The sequence below is a fragment of the Leptosomus discolor genome, chromosome 1 (assembly GCF_034619465.1).
Source record: "Leptosomus discolor isolate bLepDis1 chromosome 1, bLepDis1.hap2, whole genome shotgun sequence".
In the NCBI taxonomy this organism is placed as follows: domain Eukaryota; kingdom Metazoa; phylum Chordata; class Aves; order Leptosomiformes; family Leptosomidae; genus Leptosomus; species Leptosomus discolor.
This window is the reverse complement of record NC_141391.1, coordinates 122,142,741-122,167,107: the sequence shown is the minus strand read 5'-3', so window position 1 is coordinate 122,167,107 and position 24,367 is coordinate 122,142,741. Positions and strand designations below refer to the sequence as shown.

Here is a 24,367-nt window from a genome sequence, read left to right as displayed (position 1 = left end):
GTGTTGGCACATTGATGTGGATGAGCCCCTAGATAGGCAGAGGAAGCTGCGAAGCCACGGCCTCCATTACGGCGGGTGGGCAGAGTTCGGGCATGCGTGGCCCCGCAGTGCCCAGGGAGCAGAGAGGTTTTGTACGGCTTCCTTGTTCATGTCTCTTCCCCTAAGCAAAGTAGTGCCCTTTCATATGGCACTCCACTTGAGAACAGACTGCTTCAGTAGACACCACAAACTAAGCTACCTAAGGCAGCTGGTCAAACTGCAGAAAATTTAAGTTATATGCGGAACCAAATCCCAAATTTAGTTATTCCTGGGAGAATCCCACCAGTGAAGTGGCCTGAATTAACCAAATGAGCACTCAGACATGGAAGCAGTATCCTTATGTATTTCACACCAGTGCAGAGACTCAGACTTTCAGAGACGGCTCACTCAGCAGCAGCAAGATCAGTATGCATCCCTGGTACAATCCACACCGGTGCTGAGGTACAGGCATCTTAAAACAGATCGTACAGAAACATGGGAAGAGCAGTAATAAACATTACATCAATGAAAACAGGAACACGAACCATTGAAAAAGCAAAAGACAGGCATTAAAAATACATTCTTTGTAACCCTTTGGGTTGGTATACTCCCATAGTACATTGGTAAAACATCCTGTTTGGTATTTAGTAAATACAATGGAAGTGTAGATTATAGGAGGCACTATTACTGCTTGGTTTTATGGCAGGGAAGAAACAAGTTCAACTCTGTATGTAAGCAAATTGTTGTGTGGTGTAGTTCGCTTTGGCCTGTGGGTTGCTACACTTGGATGTAGTATTTTCAGGGGAGTATGAGTAGCAGATTCCTGAAACAAAATGCCATTGGTGCTGTTGCCATGCTTAAGCATCTCAAACAGCAGCAGGAGCAGCAGTACAAACTGCATGTGCTGTAGGCCTTCTTATTCTGTGGTGCTTTGTGCTTACCAGCAACAGATGCAGTTGCTAGTTAGATCTCATGTGTGCATTCACTAATGAATACTATTGACATACTTGTTTGGGTAATAAATAAGAGACATTTGCATCAAAATGTTTGAAATAAACTGAAATTTCATGGAAAAAAAAAATTGTTAGGGGATAAAAAAAATTCTATCCTTGTACTCTTCCTAAAATCCCACAAGGCTTCCTTCCTTTATTTTATTTCCTATAAGCCATGTTAGGTACGTTATTTTATCCTAACATTACCACATGCTTCTAGGAGATATGCATATAAATCTTTTGCACTCAAATGTGACATTTAATGAATGTATCATATTTGATACAATTTCTTTACAGAGTGATGCTTGATTAACACATTTCTGGCTAATAAGAGTAGTACCAAGCTCTGTGTCAATTCAAATAAGGCTGTTGTTTTTGAACAGTCATTTCTTTATATTTTGATTTCAGAAGTTATGTATCTTTCTTGCACTGCATCTCATAAGCACCCCTAAATGGGTGTTTAAGTACATTATTTGAGTCATTTTAGGCTTGTGGTAGCCTTAATTACTTATTTTCATGCTCTTAGGTGATTGGGGATTATTTTTCTAGTAAGTGTTTCTGTCACTTAGCAACTCCCAGTGTCTTCAAAAAATTTTTTTAGCTTCTAAGTAATTTTCTTTTTCAGAATGGTAGCACAAATTATAAATATAGCAATGTTGATAGCATCACCAGTACAAGATAGTTGTGTATGTAGCCCAATATCATCAGTTTAGTATTCTGTTGCATAAAACTCTTTTGCAAAGTTTGGAATTACAGAAGAAAAAAAAAATCCGTGGTATTTTTGTGGTCTTCCTTCTTAGGTGATTTTCAAATGCCTTAAAATAGGTGCAAAACCTGTTTTCACCTATAAACTTGATTAAACCTGTCCAAGACTATGAAACATTAGATTGCCCATCTTCTCTTAAACATTGCTTCTTGTTACTGCTGCCTAGTATTTCATTTTCCTCACTTTTGTTCTTAGCTTGAAAGAAGCACCTTTGAGGTCTTACTCTGCACACTCCTTGTTTCAGGTTTCCTCAAGTACTTTCCAGTCTGATGCAACTAATTCTACAGAAGCCTGTCAGAAGTCATCACTGTTTCAGTTTGCAGAGGTGAGTTTCTTAAAAAGGGTTGTCTTCCCCAGTGTTTCCTTTTAAGAAGCATCTGATGTTCAGCTGAAAGAGAAATCAAAAATCTTTAACTAAAATTCATGCTTTTATTCATTCCTTCTTTTCGGGTTTATGGTACTGGATCATTTGTCAGGTAGATAGGTCAGACTTGAAGCGCTGGAGAGTCTGTTTAGGAGTATGGTGGAAGTCCTGGTGCAATAATGGAGATGTGGTTTAAGCAGTAATTTAGAGATGTGTCATTCCTGCACTTAGTTCTAAACTAGGGTCTTGCTAACTAGAGTTTTAACATATGTCTTTGGATGTTATGTTATGAACTTTACCTATTGTGACTGCTTTAGTTGTTGAGTCCATCAAAAATAACTAGTTCTGGAATTTCCGAAATTTTCAATTTTCTTCTATTCTGTAACCACCAAATGGCTCTATGCAACTACGCTTTAGTTTTGCAGTGCACAGTATTTTTGTCAACATATTTCCAGTTGTTGCTAGAAGTGCAGCTGTGGTGTGTTGTTGGGTCTTTGTTTGGTTTGTTGTTTTTTTTTTTTAAAGTATACACTGTATCATCCCAGTTTTAATGGATTTCATTCATATAAATAACATGGTAAGAATGAGGTGGCGAGGAAGCCTGGTCCTCTGTAAGCACCACTTGCTTGTTGGTATCTTTCCAACTTTTGAAATGGGCATAATCAAGTGCCATGTAAATATTTAGCTGTATAAATATTGATTGTACCGGACACTGGGTGATATTTGAGTGAGTGCATATGGAAAGAAATTTTGTCATGGCAGGGGCTGCTTCTTATTACCTGCTTTCATACCACCTGTGAATCTTACTCCTGTGTCTTTAATACTCATTGCTGTCTGCACCTTCATACTCCTCCCTAAACGGCATCACTTATGGAGCAGATACATTGCAATGCTAGCATACAGAATATGCGATTATTTTTGGTTTGTTTTTTGTTTGTTTGTTTTAACATCAACCCACAAGACCTTGAGTTCCAACTTGAGATTTGAGGCTTTCAAAATGTACTAGAAATAAATTAAAGCGCTGATCCTTTATTTCTGATTAAAGGTAATGGCCAGAGTGAAGTACATAACCTGTAATTAGGCTCTTAAACAGACTGCTGGCTTCTCTTGGTAGGCAAAGGAAGTGCCTGGTGTGCCAGAAATGAAAAGCAATACTTTGAAGCTTCTTAATATTGGTTAATTCCAGTGTCACTTACGATACTTCTATAGTAATAATTCTGCATCCGTTGTCCAGTATTTCTGAAATGCTTTTGTATACTTAAACTGTCAGTTGAGCAATGTCATACTTTGTGTAGTTTCTCTTGATAACAGTCTGTTTCTCGAATTTCACTGCTGAATCTTTTAAAGAGTAAAGACAAATACCAGCTCACTTAATTGTTTCAGTTCATTTTACAGTGCCCAAGCAGTAAAGTGCCAGAACCACATGGTAGTAAGGAGGACCTGTGTTGTATGCTGCAAGATATGCTCTTGCTAAAGGCTTGTGACCACTGGCTTTTCCTTACCCCTCGAAGAACAACTTCAGTGGGTACCAGGAAACAAGCTCCCCTGCACAGCTAAAACATGCAGTTTAGAAGTAGCTTACTGATGGTCAGTAATTAGAAATGCGTATTGGCTAGTCTTACTTTTCAAGGATGTTAATTAAACAGAATGTGAGGCTGCACCTGAGCAGTGCGTGGTAGGTACATGTGTCAATGGCAAAATAATTGGTACTTGTACCAAGGTCTAACATTAATCAGAGATGTCATTTGCAACAAAAATAACTGACACAAGTTAAACAGTATAGAATGCAGTTACCTTAGTGTCTGGGATAGATCAGGTATCAAAGTACCTGCACGCATTGTGTCCCTGTCCACGCTTACCTTTGTAGTGTGCTCTATCAGCACCACCATTTCGCAGTCTAGGGTCTTTCACTGAACTGTGAAATACAATATAGTGCGAAGTTTTTGTTGCTAACCCTGTTTTGACATACCAGTGGGCAAATAAAAGCCCTTCAAAAAAGTCTGAACCTGTTCTGTTAATCCTAGGAGAGGTTTTCCTTGTGAAAAGTAGTTCAAGACCACCATTTCACAGATCACCCATTTATGTGTCTCCTAGAAAGCAGATGCTGTTCTTTGGATGGGTCTGCTGGGACTCGTTTACATGCTGTTAGGTACCAGGTGCCTTTCTGTATGATGGATCAGAAATTTAGCACATTGAAGTTTGATATTGAAACTGAAGAGTTGGGTAATACAAACATTGTTTTCCTGACAGATCTCTTCAAGCACATCGCAACCTGGAGTCCCAGGAGCTGTAAAACAAACGGAAGAGTCTGCGCTGTTTCAGTTTGCTGAGGTATAATGGCTGAAATATGATGGGGGAGGATGGGAGGAAGCATGGAACCGGTAAAAAGTTGTCACTGAATGGCTAAGCACCCTGTCTTGTAAGGGATTCCCATCAGCAGATGTTTCTCTTCATGACAACATTGTGTTAAGAAAATTGTAGGGGGAATAACCCGTGATTGGATGAGATGTTGGCCAGTTCTACCAGCTGTAGCACATAGAAAAGATACTGGGCTTGTGAACGTTACCTGGCCTTCCATACCAAAGGACCATTGCAGATGTATTTTCCAAATGGCCTCTTAATTTACGAGGAAAACAACAAATAAAAGACATTCTGAAATGGCACTCTGCACTGCCTATGGAGGAGGCTGCAGTAGTGCAAAATGGCAGGAATCCTTTGAAAAATAACCTTGCAGGTCAAAGGAAGCTTATCACTACAGCTACAAGGGTATGTAACAGCATTGTTAGCTGGTGACTTATAAAGCCTATAAATTATCCATAAGTATGTAAGCTGTCCTCCTTCCTCCACGTATTGAAGATTTGGAGTTCCTAAAGATTGCTTTTAAGAATTTTTTTCTCCCACATGTTTAATGTACCTCTGTGAATTGACTTCCACACGTATACTCTTCTTGTCCATTTGGGGGAGTCTGGTACTGCTTGCAGAATCAGTTATACTAAAGGTATATTTGTGGTGTGTCTGGAAAGATTGGGCTTGGAGCTGGTGCTGTGGAGGAGCATAGTGGGATGAAAAGACACCCCGTTTGTTACTCCGTGTGCTTACAGAGGTTTGACTACATACAACATGCTTCTTTCTGTTAAATGTTAAGCTAATTGTGTACTCTGTGTTTTTAGCTTGGCTAGGATGGGCCTTGGTGCATTTCTTAGGAGGCCCAATTAAGAAAAAACAATTTACTGATTCAGGTGCTGTAAAATACCTGATTATAAACACCCTTATAAAAGATTGGATAGAGTTATTATCTCTAATCATGAAGATGTTTTCATATTTGCCACCTTTTTTTAAAGTTGCAGATTAATTTGGAAAGTTCTTTTGAGAAAAATAGTGGAATTGAGCAGGATAAAGCCATGTGCTGAAGCCTGTCTTAAACCAAGTAAAAGATACAAGCTGGAGAATATTTCTTATGAATTTTATTGCAAAATATTGCAAGAGTGAATCCGCTCAGTTAGTTTCAAAAGTCTTAACCATCTTACACTTTAATTGAACAGGAATTGTAGATATATGCAGAATTTAACAAGGTATGAATTGCCTTTAGTGTAGCATTTTCGAATTGTCATGTAAAACCTGACTTAGCCATACGTTCAATATTTCACAGAACCTAAAATCATTTCCTCTCCTAATTGAACGAACAACAAAATGACAAACCTGAAAATTGTCATATGGATGTGATAGTGCATTGAGTTGCATACCACTACGCTAAGCCAGCTCATTTGGCACATTGGAGTGCATGCATGAATCATCAAATGTTAGGTAGAAGAGGTGCTTAGAAAGTTAATTGGAAACTGGTGAGGACAGTTTTAAAGTCACGGTTAATCTCTTTTTCTTGTAAAAAATATTTAAATATATGTGCAGTCTGGAGGGGGTTGTATTTTTTTGTTGGTTTTTTTTTTCAGTTCCTGAAAATAAGGGACAGAAATGTGGAAAAACAAACAAAACCTCGTTGGCCTGGTTATTTCTCCTGTGTTACACTGTTGTTGTGAAACCTTAATGGCAGTGACTAACATAATGTTTTATCTATAGCAATAGAGAAATGACATTTATAAGACTGCAGCCTGATTTCATTTAGGTTGTTCCAGGGGAAAGTATTGAGCATGCTACAGAACCTCTTTAAGCTTTCCACAGCCCCCACTATTAAAGCTGCTTGTGCCCTTTCAAATACAAGGGCTTTCATTTGCTTTCATTTATCTTTGTCAAGTTTGGCAAAAATCCTGTTCCTTACTGTGCCACTTCTTACTGGGCCTGTCTATATGAACGCATTACTGCATTTAAGTAAGCTAAAGTATGGTAAGTAATTTGCAGTAGGCTGCTGTCAGCAATGTGCAGTGCTACAAAAGAAAAAAGAGAGGGAGAGAAAGTAGTTATTTAGCCAGTAGCCAAGTAGACCTGTGAAGAAATGTGGAGTGTGCTGTGGTCGGATGTGCCTGGAGACTTTTGGCAGCCATCCCAGCTCAGTTTTGGTTCTGGCTGGGTGTTCTTCATATGTTCCCTTTCTCTTTGCCGTCTTTGCAGCAGGGTGAGTAAGAGTGCCTCTTTGTGAAGACAGCAGTCCCATTGAGTAGATTTGTCATTTAAAATGGACACCTTTACCCCAGGAGTACAAGTCCACTGTCACTCAGAAACAGCTCATTATATGTAGATGTAGCGTGGGATTCTTTTCATCTTTACAGCCTCAGTTAGCCTTTCGTCTGGTTGTCTGTCCCAAGTGCTATAGTCATCAATTAACGCTGTTGAGGATATGGCTAATGAGGCCCGCCCAGTGACTTGCAACAACAGATGATGAAAAACCCAGGACTAAGACTTCGTTGGGTCCTGCAGGTGCACAGGCAGGCATCTTGGAGGTCTTCAAAGATGATGTGACGTCCTCGTAAGAGTTTTTGAAATTTGGCGTGTTGCTAAGTCACAGTCTTGGCTTTCTCATTCTGTTCTGATCTTGGCAAATACTTGGTCCTACTTTTGTACTTCTCATTTGTACCTTTATGGAGAGCCATTATGTAGGCCAGTGATTTCTGAGCAGTGGGCTGTGTTCTTTAGCGTGGTGGCTTTTTACAAGCCGTCTGCTCGCATGGGCTGGTTGCTGTCGTCCTCCTTGCCATGTGAGGGAAGCAGAGCAGATGGGACCCCTTGCTCTCTTGGTTTTACTGGATGTGTGTTTGGCAAACGTGAACAGATGGTGATGACTGCTTTGTTCAGAAGAAACAGGAGTACCTCCTAGATTTACTTACTAAACTCTCATCTGTTATTAAACAAAGAAAATGCTTCCAGAGACTGTAAGCAAAAAAAATTGCTGGTTTAACCATCTTAAAACCAATATGAAACCAAAACTCCCAAACTCTCACTTTCAGCTGCTTTTCTAAAGTTTTTCCCTAGATGATTTAATCAAAAAACCAATCATGTGCAGCATGCAACAAGGTGAAATTTTCTTTGTTAGTCCAGCAGGTTACTACTATTTAAGAAAAATGCATGCCTGAGGATGATTTTGTCCCTGCTGCATTCTCTTACGCTCACTTTGAGCGGGGTGACGGGCAACCTTTTCTCTTTATTTCTTTGCTGAACAGAAGGTTTGAGTCCAAACCTTTTGGTCAAAATGCCTTGAAATTGGGAGTGAGAGAGCTAGTCAGTATCTTCTCTTCCAGCCTTCCCTTAGGTAAAGCTGTGATCTTCCCAGGTAAAGCCATTGCGTAAAATAGATGAATATATTTGCTGTTTGCCTTTGAAATTATTAAATATCTGTGTTGAAGTTGAAATGCCTGTTCTAGGAGGGAAATGAAAAAGTGGTACCATGACACATGCTTCTTATGCAAACTAGAATGCAGTACAGTAGGTAAAATGCTGACCTGTGATGTAATAAAAGATAATAACTTGATCCTAATGATCCCCAGGTTAAACCTGTACATAAGAAGGGGCTATTCGTGGTTGTAGTACTGCAGGTTCCGATTCTTCTAATTAAAATTGGAAGATGGCATTAAGACAGGGAATGAGATCTATAATCTCACTGACAGCTGATTGATCAGCCATCATCTTACTTCTGATATTTGGCCATCAACTTCGGCAGAATGAGTTCTATATTCATGTCTCTTGCAGTTTCTTTCCTTGACCGCGAAGAGAATTTTTTTGCTGAAGAGTTTGCTTCCTCTCTTTCTGTTAGTACTACAAGGATCTTGCTTGCATTTTGTTAGGAGCACCCAATCTCTGGTCAAAACTGAATTCTTTACTCTTTCCTCACATTGTGTTGTACTTCAGTGTGTGGTGTTTTTCTGTCCCTTTTCTGCCATTCATATTGCACTGAAAAAAATAATTAAGAGCTGACAATTTATTACACTAGAAAGATAAAGAGTTAAGGCCCTCTTCCTGCTAAGTGCAGTGTAGAAGATCACTTTTTCCAGTGGGGTCCTGAGAGGGTTTGCTGAACTGTCTCAAAGCAAAACTAGAATTTTGAATTATTTTAGTTTAATATTAAAAGTTATTATTAATGCACAGTCAAGTAGTATTCACCGTAATTTAAATAGCTTGCAGTAAAATGGATGTCCTGGATTTTGGCGGGTGGGTGGGGAAGGTGTGTGCAATGAGTCTCCTTGACAATTGAAAAGTAAACCCTTCAAATAATGTAGTTTGAAAGAAAGACATTAAATCAAAGAGAAAGGCTAAGCTGATATTTTTTGCATCTGAAAGGTCATTGTCATAAATGTGATTCCTGCAATGAGGCAGATGTCACGGAAACACTGGTGGTCTTGCCGCTAATCTTAGGGTTGTTCGAGGCTTCCAGGTCAAATACTACTACTATGTAGTGCCATGCCAAAAAAGATCAAATATGAGAAATAATTATTAATTCTTGCGTTGGTGAACTCATAATGCTGCACTTGCAAGCAAGTCAAAAAGAATTTGGCTGTAAAAGCAATTTCCTGAAGTGCAGTGGTAGTTATTTAGTGCTGGTGCTGGCACACCAGCATCTATTTAGAAGGCTAGATTTGATCTCCAGACTTAAGGTCTTACTTCTTTTTTTCTAACTGAAGAAAATGAAACAAGCAGTGTCTGTGAGGACAAATGGTCCTTTTCTATATCTAACCAAATGGGAAATACTGGCTAGGCTTTCCAGGAGAGTTTTATTTAACCTTGACCACCACAGTTCATGTTTTTAAGCAGCAGGTATGTCTTGTTCATTTCATCAGCAAAACACACGACATGATAGAATATTAGCTGTGGACAATACAAGCGTAGAAGACAATCAGTGAACCTAATCTAAGTGCCTGTTAAGTGTGTTTTGGATGGGATTGCCTATCTGAAGTAGGGTCTTCTGCCAGAAAGATCTGGAAGTAACTGATTTAACAAACTCCTAAATTTTTTTCATTCTTTTTCTCCCTTCCTTTCTGTCTTTCCTGCGTGCCACTGAAATATTTTCTCCTCTGTTCATTTAAAACCTAGATCTCATCAAATACTTCCCAGTTGTCAAGTCGTGAGCCAGTAAAGCTCTGTGGGAAGTCGGCACTCTTCCAATTGGCAGAGGTAAAGTTATACCCATTAGCATCATGATAGGGTGATGCATGTCTTTTCCTCAAAAAAGTATGAATTATGCAGGGTTTGTTCTAGGATAAAATTTGGTATTTCCAGAAGCATAAATTAGTAAATAATGGAATAGCAAGAGAATTAGGCAGTAGCAGTGGCCCCAGGGACCTAGCTTTTCTTTATACACTTGTTAATGTGCATAGTTTCTTGGAGACTGCACAGAAAAAGTTACGCTTCTTTTTAGAAAAATTAGCCTTGTAACTATAACAAAAACAATGCTCAGGACAATAGCGAAGACAAGAGATGACAGCATTCTTCTTAATGAGGAGATGGATACCAGGATTTAAAAAGTAAAGCTTTGGTTATAAGGACTGGAAGGTGCATGCATAAATTGGGGACTAAGCATAAGAAGAGAAAAGTAGACTTTCAGATCATCAGGAATCTGTATGAAGAGTTGGAAGTTGAAGCAGTGTACTAAGTTCTGAAACTGGCAGCTGTCAGTAGTAATCAATAATACTAGGTTAGGTTTCCCAAAAGTCCTAGAAATTCTCTGTGAGTCTTAAATATGACCTTGTAGAGGTCTCCTCTTTGATATGGATGAATCATTCCTTTGAGGTTTGGTGTGCAAATACTGTTCTTCTTGATGATTGAGAGATGAAGATATATGTTGTATTCCAGGTAAATAAGGGAGGATGCTAGCACCTTACTCATACACTTTTTTTTGCTTGCCTTTCCCCTCCCCTCCCTCCCCCCCCCCCCATTTTCAAAATCCCATCCTATATCAGTGAGGAAAATGGTTCTCTGAATCCCGTCTAGTGGCATCCAGCCATATATTCTTGCTGGTGACGTTAATCCCTCCAGCAAAAAAGAAAGAGGGGTTGGAAGCGCTAAAATAAAAGTATTTCATGCCTTGTTCCATGTATAGTAGTGCTACTGTCTGACTTTATAGGAACTTAGATGAGTGGAAGAAAACCTGCCTTACCCTATAGGCAGTCCTGGGCAGTAGTAGAGTTTGTGAGCATGTGCTATGTTCTCAGCAGTGCCTGTGCAAGGGTGATTACACCTAACTGTGATCAGTGATCCGTAAGTGCATTTGATTGTTGCAGCCCTGGGACAGCAGAAAGGCTGGTAATCTTTAGCCGAAGACACCAGAAGTTTTTGAGGTGTCCTCTTACAGGACAGCAGCAGGCTTTGAGTAGTGCCGTTCTGAAGTAAGGCTGTTGCTAAGTGCAGCCTGACTTTGGAAGTCAGCATTAAAAGTTGTGCTGTGGCTGTGAAGCTTGTGAAGCTCTAATTTGGGGGAAGGACAGGTGCTTGTCCACAGGAGTGCAGAGTTTGTACTGCAGTTGGCAGTAAAAGTGAAGCTAAGTCTGGCAGTGTGACATTTGCATGTTGGACAGGTTTCTGTGATCTCTCTCCTGGTGATTGCTCAGATGGATTCCTACAAGCCTAATTTAATATACAGAAAGAATGTTAAAGGCTCTGATTCAAACTGGGAAAAGCATGGCAACTCATGTAGTATATTACTGCTATCAATTTATTTTTTCCCCCAGTTTTGGAGAGCTCTAATGTTGGATTGTAATTGGATAAATAAAATGTGAGAGATTCAGCATAAGTTTTCAGACAGCAGTTCAGGACCTGGTTTGGAGCATCCCAAATAAACTGTGTTTATCACCTCAGGAGTGTTTTAGGTTTGCAGGTTCATTTGGCAGACATCTGTGCCATGCTGCTCTAACTCCAAACCACAAATGCTGTGCGCTGGAGGGGACTGGGCTGCTGTCTCTGTGCTGCTGGCATGGCAGGGGTCTGATGCATGGGAGCTTGTCTGCTTCATCATACCACACTGCTCTGCTCCTCCTTCATCTCTCTGCGATGTGGATTAACCAGTTTTATCTTCTCTCCCCACCCCCCACCCTGCCTTCCCTATGCCTTCATCTTTGATATTTCACAGATGGTGATAAAATAAAATCCAGAAGTGGATTAAATTATTTTCTAAAAAATTCTGAGAATTTCTAAGTTTCTAAAAATGGTTGGAGCAGCCGCTCTGCAATCGGAAGCCTGGGAGGCTGTGGCTGATCAGCTCTGCTGAGTCTCTTGCTGTGCCTGAATGCACGCTTTGTGTTTAGCCTTCAGTGCGGAGTCATGAGAGTGAAGGGAGGCGGGGGGGGCGGGGGGTTGCACATCACCTCTGCAAGGCAAGGAGGCCACTTCTGCCACAGAGCGCTAACAGCACTAATAACGCTTGGCTGTAAGCGACGTTTGGAGACTTTGAGTTGTAATGGCCAGAACTTGGGAGATGCTGTGAAGAGCTGCAGCTTCCAGGAGACTTAGAGATAGCATTGTTAGCTTTTTTTTGTTTATTTCTTTCATGACAATGATGGGTTGATTTCTGCAAGATGGATATTGTGGGCCCATGTTGGTTGAGAGCAATGAAAACTGAGTTGGGGTGGGGGTGGGGTGTAGGAGGAGCTAAAAGGTTGTAAACACTTTAGTTCTCCCATCTGTAGAACTCCACCTCTTTCTAAGGAAGCAAGTACTAAGAAACCTGCAAGACTGATCAGAGATTGTGGGATATGTCTTCTAAAATAGAACATTTTCTTCTTCATACTAACAACCAGTTCTGAGACTGATGCTTTTAATCTGTTTAGAAAAAGATCCTTTCTTTGCACCTAGCTCAAAACTGGTACAGAACACTCTATTAAAGTATTGCAGAGGATCACAGCCTGATAGGGGAAAAGGATTCTGGCAAATAATCAGCTACCTGCTTGCCAGCCTGCCTCCTGTACTCTGAGAAGTGGTAAAGGTTACCAAAGGCTTGAGGGCCTCTACTTCACTTTGGTGTCATAGCATCTCTTTTATATGAGTCCAGTAGGACACCAACAGGCAGTGCCATAGCCTGACAATAATAACTTTCTTAAGCTATGACAATGAAATGATTTTGCAATCAAAATGTCCAACTAAGCCTTCAAAAACACCACTAGCTGGGTTGCATGCTGGTGTAGATTGGTGCTTAGCCGCTGGAGGCTGTTCATGTGTGAGAGAGCGTGTGCTTCAGTTCATCCTACTCTTCAAAGGGAGTCCTGTCAAGAAGATCCCCAAATCTGTGAGTAACTTTTGGTGTCCAGTTGTATTATCCACTGGAGCAATGGTGGAGCATGGTTTTATTTATAAGAGCATGCACAGGTCTGCACTTCTTTTTCAAAAGATAATTTTATGAATGAATTTTGGGAAGAGAGAGGACACAATCCATTCAAAAGGTATGTGATAAACATAGGAGAGTCATGCTGGTAAAAGAATGTTGTTGGTTTCCCCCCCCCCTCTTTGTTTTTTCTTTAGATTTCTTCAAGTACATCCCATTCAGGTCCTTCTGATTTAACAAAGCAGTGTGGAACATCAGCATTATTTCAGCTGGCAGAGGTAATATTAAAACACTGATGACTGATTACTACAGGTGCAGTGGGGTGGAGAAGTTAATGATGATGCTGAAGTCTAGAAGGCAGAACGTTGCTACAGTTATAATTACACTGTTGCTTATAGAAGCATAAATTATTGTGGCTTGAGTGCCACAAGTCAAGATTTCCCCAGACTAGCCATCAGCTTGAAGGTTTCTAAGAGTCTGTGCTGCAGCTGAGAAGTACCAGTCCCTGGTGGAAAAGGGACTTTCCAATCACCATTGAAATTGTTTCAGTTCTTTGGTTTAGGGTTTGGGGTTTTGACTGCTTGGTTTGGCCAGGAGGCACAAGGAGTTGAGAGAGAGGGCTGGATTAGTTTCTAACTCAGATTAGGGCATTGCCGTTATAAATTCTCATTAAAAGGTTATTAGTTGCTTTCATTTATTTCTGCTTTTTGTGCCTACTGTTTTGTGAATAAACAGGTCAATAAATAACTTCCATAGAAACTGCTGTGATACTCTCATCCGATCCTCCTTCTGGGAACGGTTAAAACCAATAGACTTTAATTGAAAATTTGGGGGTTTTTTTGTTTGTTTCTAAGCTTTTTATTTTAAGCTTTCCTAATCTCAAAGACTGCAAGTTTATTTAGAGCTCACAAAACAGAAGTTGCTTTTTTTTTTAGCCACATCCATAGCTCTCTGTACTGTTGGCGATTGCAGAAGAAACAAAGGTATAAAGAAAAAAAAATGCATTAGCGAGGAGTGTGTGTGTGTTGAATTGACAAAATACTATTACTGTCCAGCGAGTTGTATTTTAAAGATTGATCTTTAGCTTTTGAAAATCACAGGCTGTGTTTACAGTGCAGCGCAGTGAAAAAGTCACAGAAGTCCCTTGGTACCAACGGTTAAAACCCCTCAGCATAGTTGTGGGGTTCTCCTTTGCATAATTTAACCTGCTTCCTAATAGACACACTGCAGCCCAAGGTCCAGTGTTTCCAGTGCTCAGCCTAGCTTGACCTGAACCAGATCAGGAGTTTCTACCCTGTGCAGCAAGAATTTCAGAAACTTGCTGCAAAGCGTTCTGTCATTGGTGTTATGCTCATACGTATATTGGTGTAAGACATATTTTTAGCTTGCAAGGAAAAAATGCCATGCTGATTTGATAAATCTAAAATTGACCTAGAGAGAACTGAATGATCTGGAGGGTACATCCATATTGACCACATGGCCCATGGGCTGAGTTGCAGGATAGGGAGACTCCTGATGCCTGGTTCAAAGCAAGCCTCTTCCATTTGGTTTTGCTCCACGTGGCTGTGGTTGACATTTGTTTTGAAAACAAAATAGCACTGGGAATTCAGCTTGGGGGCTTTGAGAGGGAGACTAGGAAGAAGAAAGCATGTCTTTCGAAGTGCAACTTCTTGGTGCTGTGAAGGACTACACTCTGTAGCACTGTCAGCATAGTTTAGGGGTGATCCAAAGCCAAGAAGATCTCCCAAGTGCTGCAGGAACATGGCAGTTTGAGGACCTAATTTTTACAGCTCTTGTTTTGAATATTACAGTTCCTCAGACAGTATGAGGGTTTTGGTTTCCATTAATGTTATCTCCAGGAGGAGATAACCATGGCAACCACTGTTGCTTTGCAGTTCTTTGCAAAATAAGTCTGTGACATGAGAAGAAAGATTTGGAAGGCTTTTTTACTACCTTCCAAATTATTTTGCACATTCAAGTAAAAGAAAATAATCTTGATTACTGAGATTCAATTAACTCTTCCGCCCCCACTCACCCCTTCACAAAAGTGCAGGAAAGAATTGTATATAGGGACATTTAGGAGTTGAAGGGGGCATGGATGTAAGATTTCAAGTTAACTTGTCTGTGGCAATAGAGATACTGTATTGTTCCACTGCTTTTAGGATATTCTGAAAAATCAGTCTAGCAGTGGGTTTCCAGGTTATATAAAAGGCACTTAAAGGATCATGGAAACACCACTGGGATCAGTTGGGGTCTTTTGCTATTAGAGAGATAGAACCCGCCAGCCTTGTTCTAGCACTTAGCCATCATGATGTCACATCAGTTTCAGTATGGTTTCAGTGTGTTTTTCAGTACTGTCACTTAGCATAGTTTGCTTTCCTGAACTGTGATGGCAGAGAGATTCCCTATGTAATGCTGCTGTTAAAATAGGTAAATCATGTTAACAGTTAATGTTTGTTTCATGGGACTATTTTTAAACTCATTTTAGATGTGCCTTGCTTCAGAAGGAGTAAAAGTGAAAGAACCTGGGAAAAGAAAAGTGGAAGCACCAGAAGATGTGGGAGGGGAAGTTCCAGAGGAAATGGAAGTAGAAGAACTGGAAAAAACAATAAAAGACTCCTGTAAAGGAAAAGTAGATCAATCAGAAATAGAGAAAATGCAAAACCGGGATGAGACTAAAGCTGAGGAATCAGAAACTGCAAAATGCAGAGATTTTACTAGCCTTGCAATGGAGAGCAGTCCTTTTGAGAGAAATGATAACACGAAGGATCACATGTGCTGTTCTCCAGAGCTTTCAATGGCTGACATGAATATCCTCGGGCTAAAGCCAGAAAAAATAAAGAAGAAAAAGAAAAAAAATAAGTTGGACCGGCACACAAACGAAAAATCCACCCCCAAGAAACCTTGTAAAAAGAGGCAGTCCTCAGAGTCGGACATTGAAAGTGTAATGTATACAATTGAAGCTGTTGCAAAGGGGGACTGGGGTGCTGAGAGACTCGCGGAAACTCCCCGCAAAAAAACCCGCCCTGTCTCAAATGTGAAGGGAAGCCTGTTGGATACAAAATCACCAAAGAAAAAAGTGAAATCGAAAGAGAAAAAAACATCAAAGGAGAAACCCTCGGAGACCACCAAAGAATCAAAGCCTCCCGATTTCCTTAGTATTGCAGCCAGCAAGGAGGAACCGTGTGAGGCTTCTGATAACATTAAAGTGGAACCACTGACCCCAACAGAGGAGGTGGTACCCCAAAGCTTACCAGGACAGGTCAAAACTGAGGACAGTGACTGTGTTAAAAAAATAGAAACCTGTGGCTCCAGGAAATCGGAGAGATCTTGCAAAGGTGCTCTTTATAAAACTCTGGTGTCAGAGGGCATGCTCACATCTCTGCGTGCTAACGTGGACAGAGGTGGGTGGCTTTGAGTGTTTCATTTAGAGCATGAACCGCAAAAGCCTGCCTGGAGCGTGAGGAAGAGCAAAAATCCGTGTTTAAGCTGGAGTTTGAGCAGTGTGTGATGGGAATGCTGTGTCTGATCACCTGAAATGTTGGGGGCAGGTGGAGGGGACGGATTCCATGGTCCAGGGCAGGTCTTCTGGAGTCCTGCTGACTGTATTCCTACTTAATTCACAAACTTTTAACCTCTCCCTTTTTGTCTTCACGATCTGAGATTTAGCTTTTTGAACGAAGGCTTTGTTGGTTAAGTTGTCGGCCTGCTGATAGATGTATGCAGGATGTGTTGTGTGTAACCCTGAACAATTAGATTGTTTCTATATGAAGAACTGTAGTGGTTGTGAGCATAGTTCTCAGTCCTACAGGAGGCAAATGTTCAGTGCTTCTGTGTTGGTTCTTAGTTTTGCTATAGGTGGTGAGTGAGAACCCTTTACCTTGTGGAAAGATAAATGTGAAGTAAGTTCTGGACGCTGTCAGTGAGATGTCTTGAAATGTGTTATATATGTAATTACAACAGCTAGAAAAGAAAAATATGTTTGTAATTTGGGGAAGTTCATTACTGTAAATCTACTAATCTCTTTCTCTTCCTTTATACCTCGAGAGATCCTGACTTCAGAGGTAGTATAAAAACCAGAGGGCAGGGGGTAATAGTTGCCAGTATCATCATTATCTGGTTTAAAATAAATAAATGAAATTTTTTTTTTTTTTTTTTTATTTCAAGAAGGTCAAGCTTCATAAATTGCAGTACTGAATGGGTACACAAATTCCTTTTGAGGAAAAGTTTTGGCACGTTTTTCTAAAGATGAGAAACAATTTTCTGCCTTCATCCCAGGCAAAAGAAGCTCAGGAAAAGGCAACTCCTCAGATCATGAAGGATGCTGGAATGAAGAAAACTGGGCTTTTTCCCAAAGTGGGACAAGTGGGAACAAAAAACTGAAAAAGCCTAAGCCAAAGGAGGAGTTTGTTTTTGGGTAAGTTGCAGCTTGACACTGTTCAATGTTTTAGTTAGGTCAGCCTGGTAACTTAAGAGTGAGTCCTCCTCATTGCAGCTAAGTGAACTCTGTCCAACACCCAAAGTGATCACAGTTAGACAGAATTACTGAAGATTACAAATGCCACTGGGCTGAGTCATTCTCTAGATACCTGTTGTTTATATACCAAAGTAATTCCTTTGAGAACTTTTATGATTTACACTACTGTAAACACATTTGAATAACGTTATTTGTTCAGTTCTGAAAATCTGTGCAATATTTACCTGCTCAAGAGGTGGTGAAGAGGGTTACTTATATTTTCAGAGCACTTCACAAGCAGTATTTAAAGTTCTGTGGAGGTGTTCAATCATCATAAACAGAATTAGACTAGAAAGAACAGATCTCTTTGCCCGCTTGGAGAGATTGCTTACAGAGGAAGAGTAAACAATGTTCTAAAATTGGCAAATAATTATGATAAATATATAATTTTTCCATTATAGGGACAAGATATTTAAATTGTTCATGTAGACTGTGAAGAAATTAAATATATTGGAAGAATAGTTAGTGATTACAAATGCATTAAAATTTAGCAAGGCTACACAGAATTAATTTTCTAGTATATAAATACAATTTCTTGTCAGAGTATTACAAGTTTATTTAATTGCAGGCATAGCTGTTGAATCTGCTTAGCCATTCATACTTAAATTGCGAATTCTTGAAGACTTCCAATTACCTGAATTCGGAAGGTGAAAATGAATTAAAAAGGAGGAGAATTTCCACACTGCATACTTAAAATTGTAATACGTTTCCTTTGTGCAGGCTTGTGGTAGCCTTTTTTTATAACCTAGTCTATGTGAAATTTAGCTGCAACTCACTTTACATCAAAGAGACTAAACTGATTAAAATCTTCAGGTCTTGTTTGCTTGGAATAGTCAAGAAAAATTGATGGAACACTTCTTGTATTTTCAGTGCACCGTGTATAAGTTTTTTAAATATTTTTTAAATTTAAATTGAAAGATTGAAAACTTTCCGCAACTAATGATGTGAAAACTGAATGCATCTCCTAGCCAAAAAAAATGTAGTTACAAATTATTTATTCAAATTAGCTAGGCAAATTGTGTAAATAATTAATTCATTCAACAACTACTCTGCTACTGTCATCAACTGACTGGATGGGGAAAATACATATTTGCCAGTCTTAGAATCATGGAATCACTTAGGCTGGAAAAGACCCTTAAGATCATCAAGTCCAACCATTGACCTAATACCACCATGCCCACTAAACCATGTCCCGAATTGCCATATCTACATGTTTTTTGAACACCTCCAGGGATGGTGACTCCACCACTTCCCTGGGCAGCTTGTTCCAATGTTTGACCACTCTTTCAGTAAAGAAATTTTTCCTAATGTTCAATCTAAACCTCCCCTGGTGCAACTTGAGGCCATTTCCTCGTCCTATCGCTTGTGACTTGGGAGAAGAGACCAATCCCCACCTCACTACAACCTCCTTCCAGGTAGCTGTAGAGAGCGATGAGGTCTCCCCTCAGACTCCTCTTCTCCGGACCAAACAACCCCAGTTCCCTCAGCTGCTCCTCATAAGACCTGTTCTCCAGATGCTTCACCAGCTTCGTTGCCCTTCTCTGGACACACTCTAGCACCGCAATGTCTTTCTTGCAGTGAGGGGCCCAAAACTGCACACAGTACTCAAGGTGCGGCCTCACCAGTGCTGAGTACAGGGGCACGATCACCTCCCTACTCCTGCTGGCCACGCTATTTCTGATACAGGCCGGGATACTGTTGGCCGCCTTGGCCACCTGGGCACACTGCTGGCTCATGTTCAGCCAGCTGTCAACCAGCATCCCCAGGTCCTTTTCTGCCGGGCAGCTCTCCAGCCACTCACCCCCAAGCCTGTAGCGCTGCATGGGGTTGTTGTGACCCAAGTGCAGGACGCAGCACTTGGCCTTGTTAAACCTCATACAACTGGGACTCGGCCCATCGATCCAGCCTGTCCAGGTCCCTCTGCAGAGCCTTCCTACCCTCAAACAGATCAACACTCCCACCCACTTTAGTGTCATCTGCAAACTTACTGAGGGAGCACTCAATCCCCTCATCCAGGTCGTTAATAAAGATATTAAACAAGACTGGTCCCAATATTGAGCCCTTGGGGACACCGCTTGTGACTGGCCACCAGCTGGATTTACCTCCATTCACCACCACTCTCTGTGCTCAGCTGTCCAGCCAGTTTTTGACCCAGCGAAGAGTGCACCTGTCTAGGCCATGAGCCGCCAGCTTTCCTAGCAGAATGCTGTGGGAGACTCTGTCAAAGGCTTTACTAAAGTCCAGGTAGATGACATCCACAGCCTTCCCCTCATTGACTAGGCATGTCACCTGGTCATAGGAGGAGATCAGGTTGGTCAAATAGGACTTGCCTTTCATGAAGCCATGCTGGCTGGGCCTGAGTCCCTGGTTGTCCTGCACCTGCCGTGTGAGTGCTCTCAAAGTGAACCGTTCCATAATCTTCCCCCGGTACCACAGTCAGGCTGACAGGATCCTCCTTCGGCCCTTCTTGTAGATGAGTCTCACATCGACAAGCCTTCAGTTGTCTGGGACCTCCTGTGTTGACCTGGACTTCTGATAAATGATGGAGAGTGGTTTGGCCAGCTCCTCTGCCAGTTCCCTCAGTACTCTCGGGTGGATCCTGTCCAGCCTCATAGAGTTGTGGATGTCCAGGTGGCAAAGCAGGTCTTTAACTGCTTCCTGCTGAATTACAGGGGGTTTATTCTGCTCTCCGTCCCTGTCTTCCAGCTCAGGGGGCTGATTACCTTGAGGATAGCTTGTCTGACTATTGAAGACTGAGGCAAAAAAGGCATTAAGTACCTCAGCCTTTTCCTTATCCTTGTTGACCATGTTCCCCTCTGCATCCAACAGAGGATGGAGATTCTTCTTGGCTCTCTTTTTGTTGTTAATGTATTTGTAGAAAATTTTTTTGTTATCAGTCACTACAGTGGCCAAATTGTGTTCTAGTTGGGCTTTTGCCTTTCTAATTTTCCCTTTGTGTGACCTGACGAGATCCCTGTACTCTTTTTGCGTTGTCTGCCCCTTTTCCTGGCACAACTTCTGTCCGTTTCCTTTTGCTTGAATCAATCATGTAATTAATGAATATTATTTAGTGAACTCTATGTAAAGGCAGAATTGGTGATTTGTGGACCGTAAGTGCTGGAGAAGGTATCTGTTATAACTATTCATTGCACTGCCTGCTCTTCTGGCTACTTGAAGAGCTGGTTTTACATGTACTTGCTCTTTAACTTTTTCTGCTCCCTTCAGCATCACCTTTTAGCCTCATTTTGTGTGTGTGTGTGTAAGGGGGAGGGTCCTCACCCCTTTGGAATTTTTTCTTTTTCCCCGTGTCCTCTTACCTTCCCCATCAGTAGTTGCCCACACTTCCCTGATGGTCCCCATCAGGTGTGCTTTGTCCATGTGCAGCTCAGTCCTTTGTCAAGGAGTGCTCTGCCTGTGTCTCCTGGCAGGACTAGGCTGTACAGCACAAAGACCTCAGCTCAGCTACGCGTGTCTAACCAGGCTTGTGAGATGCTCTGAAAATTCATGACAATGTGAATGATTTTTTTTTTTTTTTTTTTAAAATAATTAGTCGCTTACGTAGTGATAGCAGCACTCTGCACTGCCTCTGTGTTGCACAAGCTGTAAATTACTAGCCAGGATTGCAGCTCATCTGCTCTCAGGGTTGGGCCTTCCTAATTAGAGCTGCAGCTCCTCATATGTCCTTGGGGCAGCTGGCAATAGGCAGTGGGAGAGGAGCTGGGGCAGAGGATGGAATTGCGTGACAGCTGTCAGAGAAGAGAACCAGCTTGTTTTGTGGTTGTCAAGGAACATCGGCATGGAAGAGAAAGGTAGTAGTACTGAGCACCACTAATGTCAGATATCTTTGTTTAGAAACAAAACGAAACATGCATGCACACCCACACACAAAAAAAAACCCTAAAAAAAACCCAAACCCATCTATGCATTCAGTCTGCCAAGAGCCAAGGGTATATTTGAAGATGGAAGATTACTTACCAAAAGAAGTAATAATTACAGAGAGAAAATGAAGTATCATTCTGTGTACCAGAGCTTTCAAAATGCAGTTTGAAGTGCTGCTTCAGAGAGCAGAGAGAAATGCCATCTTTCTTGTGATGTTTCCAAGTGTGCAGTGTGTAAGGGCCATCCCTCCAACAGTCATGCCAACTTTTGTCAAGTTCAGGTTTTCCACAGCAAACAGAATTAAAGACGAGTAGAAAATGTCATTATTCCGCTGTCATTGACAGTGCTATTTATAATCTGCCTAGCTGTGCACACTGCCTTTTATTAAAATACAGTTCCTTCCTATGCTCCTGCCTGGCTGCAAAAATTTGCTGGAACAGAGTGCTTATGCAAGCCGGCATAGTCATTACAGCCAGAAATGCCATGCCATACCGTCCTGTTTGAGTGGTTTGTTTTTTTCATCTGGCTATTAGGAACAATAATACGCTGTCTGTGGATTTCTTGAGTTGTAGGTAATCTAGTTGCAGTCACTGGGGTTAGGCTGAAGTATGAGGCATGTTGGGTTTCAAAAGTGTAAGCTAGTTGCATTTTTCATGTCACAACTAATAAAATACGAGGGGAGAAAATACAATCCCCCAGAACAAATACAAAGCTAATTCCACCCCCAAAGCATCAGGTTTTAGAGTATCCCCAGAAGACTGAATAGTTTGACATTTTTCTTCTGGTTTGAATTGTTACTGTTTTCATACTGGTGTAAGGACTTTTATGTGAAGTTATTTTATTGGTTTGTTTGTTTACTGGTTTCATTGTCTTTTTTTTATTCCTCTCACAGAACAGACAAATCTCCTGTATGAATCTGTGCAGCAGAGATAAATGTCACCAGTATGACACGGATTTACTTAATTTTTCTGGTTTTAATATGTGCAACTAATGCAATCAGTTTTTACTGAGTTACAAATGCAGAAGCTAGAGGGATCTCATCTTTGAGATTCTCATCGCAGAGCTGGGTTAATATATACTAGTTTGATGTTTGCCATGTGTGTACACTTACCTCTTTCCCCCTCTCTCTACGTAGATAGATATGTATATATACGCACATGCTCCTAAACAATGTATTTTTTTTCCTCCGGAAACAGAGTTATGTTTAATTGGGTTGGTTTTGTTTCCCCTTTAGCTTAGCAAAGTTGGAAGAAGAATTTGAAAAGAAATTCAACAGCCTCCCTCAATACAGTCCTATTACCTTTGACAGGAAAAATTCAGCTGTTCCAAGGAAAAAGAGAAAGATTGGAAGCGGCTCATCTGAACAACCAAAATCCAGCAAAGGTAAATTACCACGTGCAATACGTTCTTAAGCAACAGCAATGCTATGATAAGCTCAGGAATTTATGTGTTCTTACTTTACTGTTATATGTGAAAAGTGTGAAGTCAAAGAAAACATTATTCTAGCACTGAAGTTAGTTGATTCTTACCTGGGTTAGTTTGCAGGCTGTACTCTTTGACTCCTGATTTTCGTGCTGAGTAGAACTGGTTAGTTTGTACATTGAAATATATTCCTCATAGCAAGCAAATTTATTAAAAATGTGAATATTTGTGAGGTAAGTGCATTTGACAAGTGTTCCCTGGAGAAAAGGGGGAAAAAAATGGCAGACGATCAAAAGGTTACATTTTGACGTTTTTCAAAATGTAGTTTTATGCCAGTTTGCATTTCACTGTAACTTTAGGCTTTATAAATTAAAACACAAGATAGCAGAGATGTTTCAAGATTTCAAGTATCATCAGTTTGGAGCAAAAATGCCCTGACGTGATAGAAAAAGTGTAGAGGACAGGAAAACCAATTCCATACCCAGCTCCATTGCTGAGGCTCTTCGAAGGAGAAACTCATTGCACATTTGGCTGTTTTATTTACAGACAGCCTGTGACACAGAGGTGGTAGAGGAGTGAGAATATGGTAGGGAAAACTACTTTTAGACTGTGGCAGAAATACTGATGCATACATACAGTACAGAAGCATCACAAACTGAAGGAATGATGTACCAGTAATTCTACAAGACAAAAGGATGCTCAAAAGAATCCTCGTTATGCACAGTTCGCAATGTGAAGCTGGCTTCCTTTTCTGCTACTATGGTAGTTTCACTGACTGACAGGTTTTCAGATCTAATACAGCTATTTTAGCCAGGTGACCCTGGATTAGATCTATGCCTTTTGAATGCTTCACAAATAATCACATTACAGTATGCAGGATTGAGCAGCTGTTCTTTCCTAGTGCATGGCAATTTTGGTATTGATTTTTGTATTTATGTAATTAGATGTGGAACAGTCACTTTTGTAAAATTAGACTTGTGCTAATACCAAGTGAGTTCTGACTTCAAATGCCTTTCATTTTTTTATGATATGTATTTGATAGAACTTCATCAATGAGCATGAATAAATTGCTTTACAGTATGATAATATAGTGGTTAATTAAGCAACAACTATTGGGAACAAGATTTCCTCATGTACCGTGATCTGGCAGTTGTAGTAGCAGCTCTTTGAATTTCTCACTACAGTATTTACCTGTTGAAGTGTCTGTATGTCTAGACATTTTGCAGGCCTTACGTTGTTTGGGAACAGCACACTAGAATGCTACGTCAAGTCAGGTAGCCCAGAACTGCATTCTGCTTTTGACTAGGTTCATACGCGAGAACTTAATTTTTATCCTTGTTTGCATCACTTAAAAAGCTTTGGAATATATTCGGCCGTGTCTCAAGGGGAGGTCAGAAACATAACTACAGGCAGGTTACAAGCCTGATATAAGTAGTTTTGGCACAGCCCTGCGGAGGAGGCCACAGAGCATTTGCCTCTAGCTGACAATAAGGGCTCTTTAAACTCAGCCAGCTGACTTTTCGATGAAGCAGATGGTAAACAGTCACATGAACTTTTCCACCAACTGAGCTGTGGGGTTGCAACAAGCAGCCCCGGGGCAGGAATATCTGATAGTGACACTGCTGTTTCTGTAGTGAACATCCAACTGCAGCCCTGAAACTAAATCCAGACTGAGCTAGTGATATCTGCTCTTAATTTCAACAAATGTTGAATTCAC

At 40.8% G+C, this 24,367-nt stretch overlaps 1 protein-coding gene across 3 annotated transcripts in view; it reads left to right on the top strand.

Annotated features, from left to right (window-relative positions):
* BBX (BBX high mobility group box domain containing) overlaps positions 1 to 24,367 on the top strand; it is a 143,258-nt gene that overhangs the window by 100,708 nt on the left and 18,183 nt on the right. For 2 of the 3 annotated variants that reach the window (XM_086463562.1, XM_086463568.1), the window contains 7 exons: positions 2,021 to 2,101; positions 4,391 to 4,471; positions 9,614 to 9,694; positions 13,031 to 13,111; positions 15,322 to 16,237; positions 17,112 to 17,250; positions 22,463 to 22,611. In XM_086463562.1, the coding sequence (XP_086319688.1) occupies positions 2,021 to 2,101; positions 4,391 to 4,471; positions 9,614 to 9,694; positions 13,031 to 13,111; positions 15,322 to 16,237; positions 17,112 to 17,250; positions 22,463 to 22,611 (1,528 nt within the window). The remainder of the gene's footprint in view (positions 1 to 2,020; positions 2,102 to 4,390; positions 4,472 to 9,613; positions 9,695 to 13,030; positions 13,112 to 15,321; positions 16,238 to 17,111; positions 17,251 to 22,462; positions 22,612 to 24,367) is intronic. The other variant, XM_086463574.1, reaches the window with a different exon arrangement.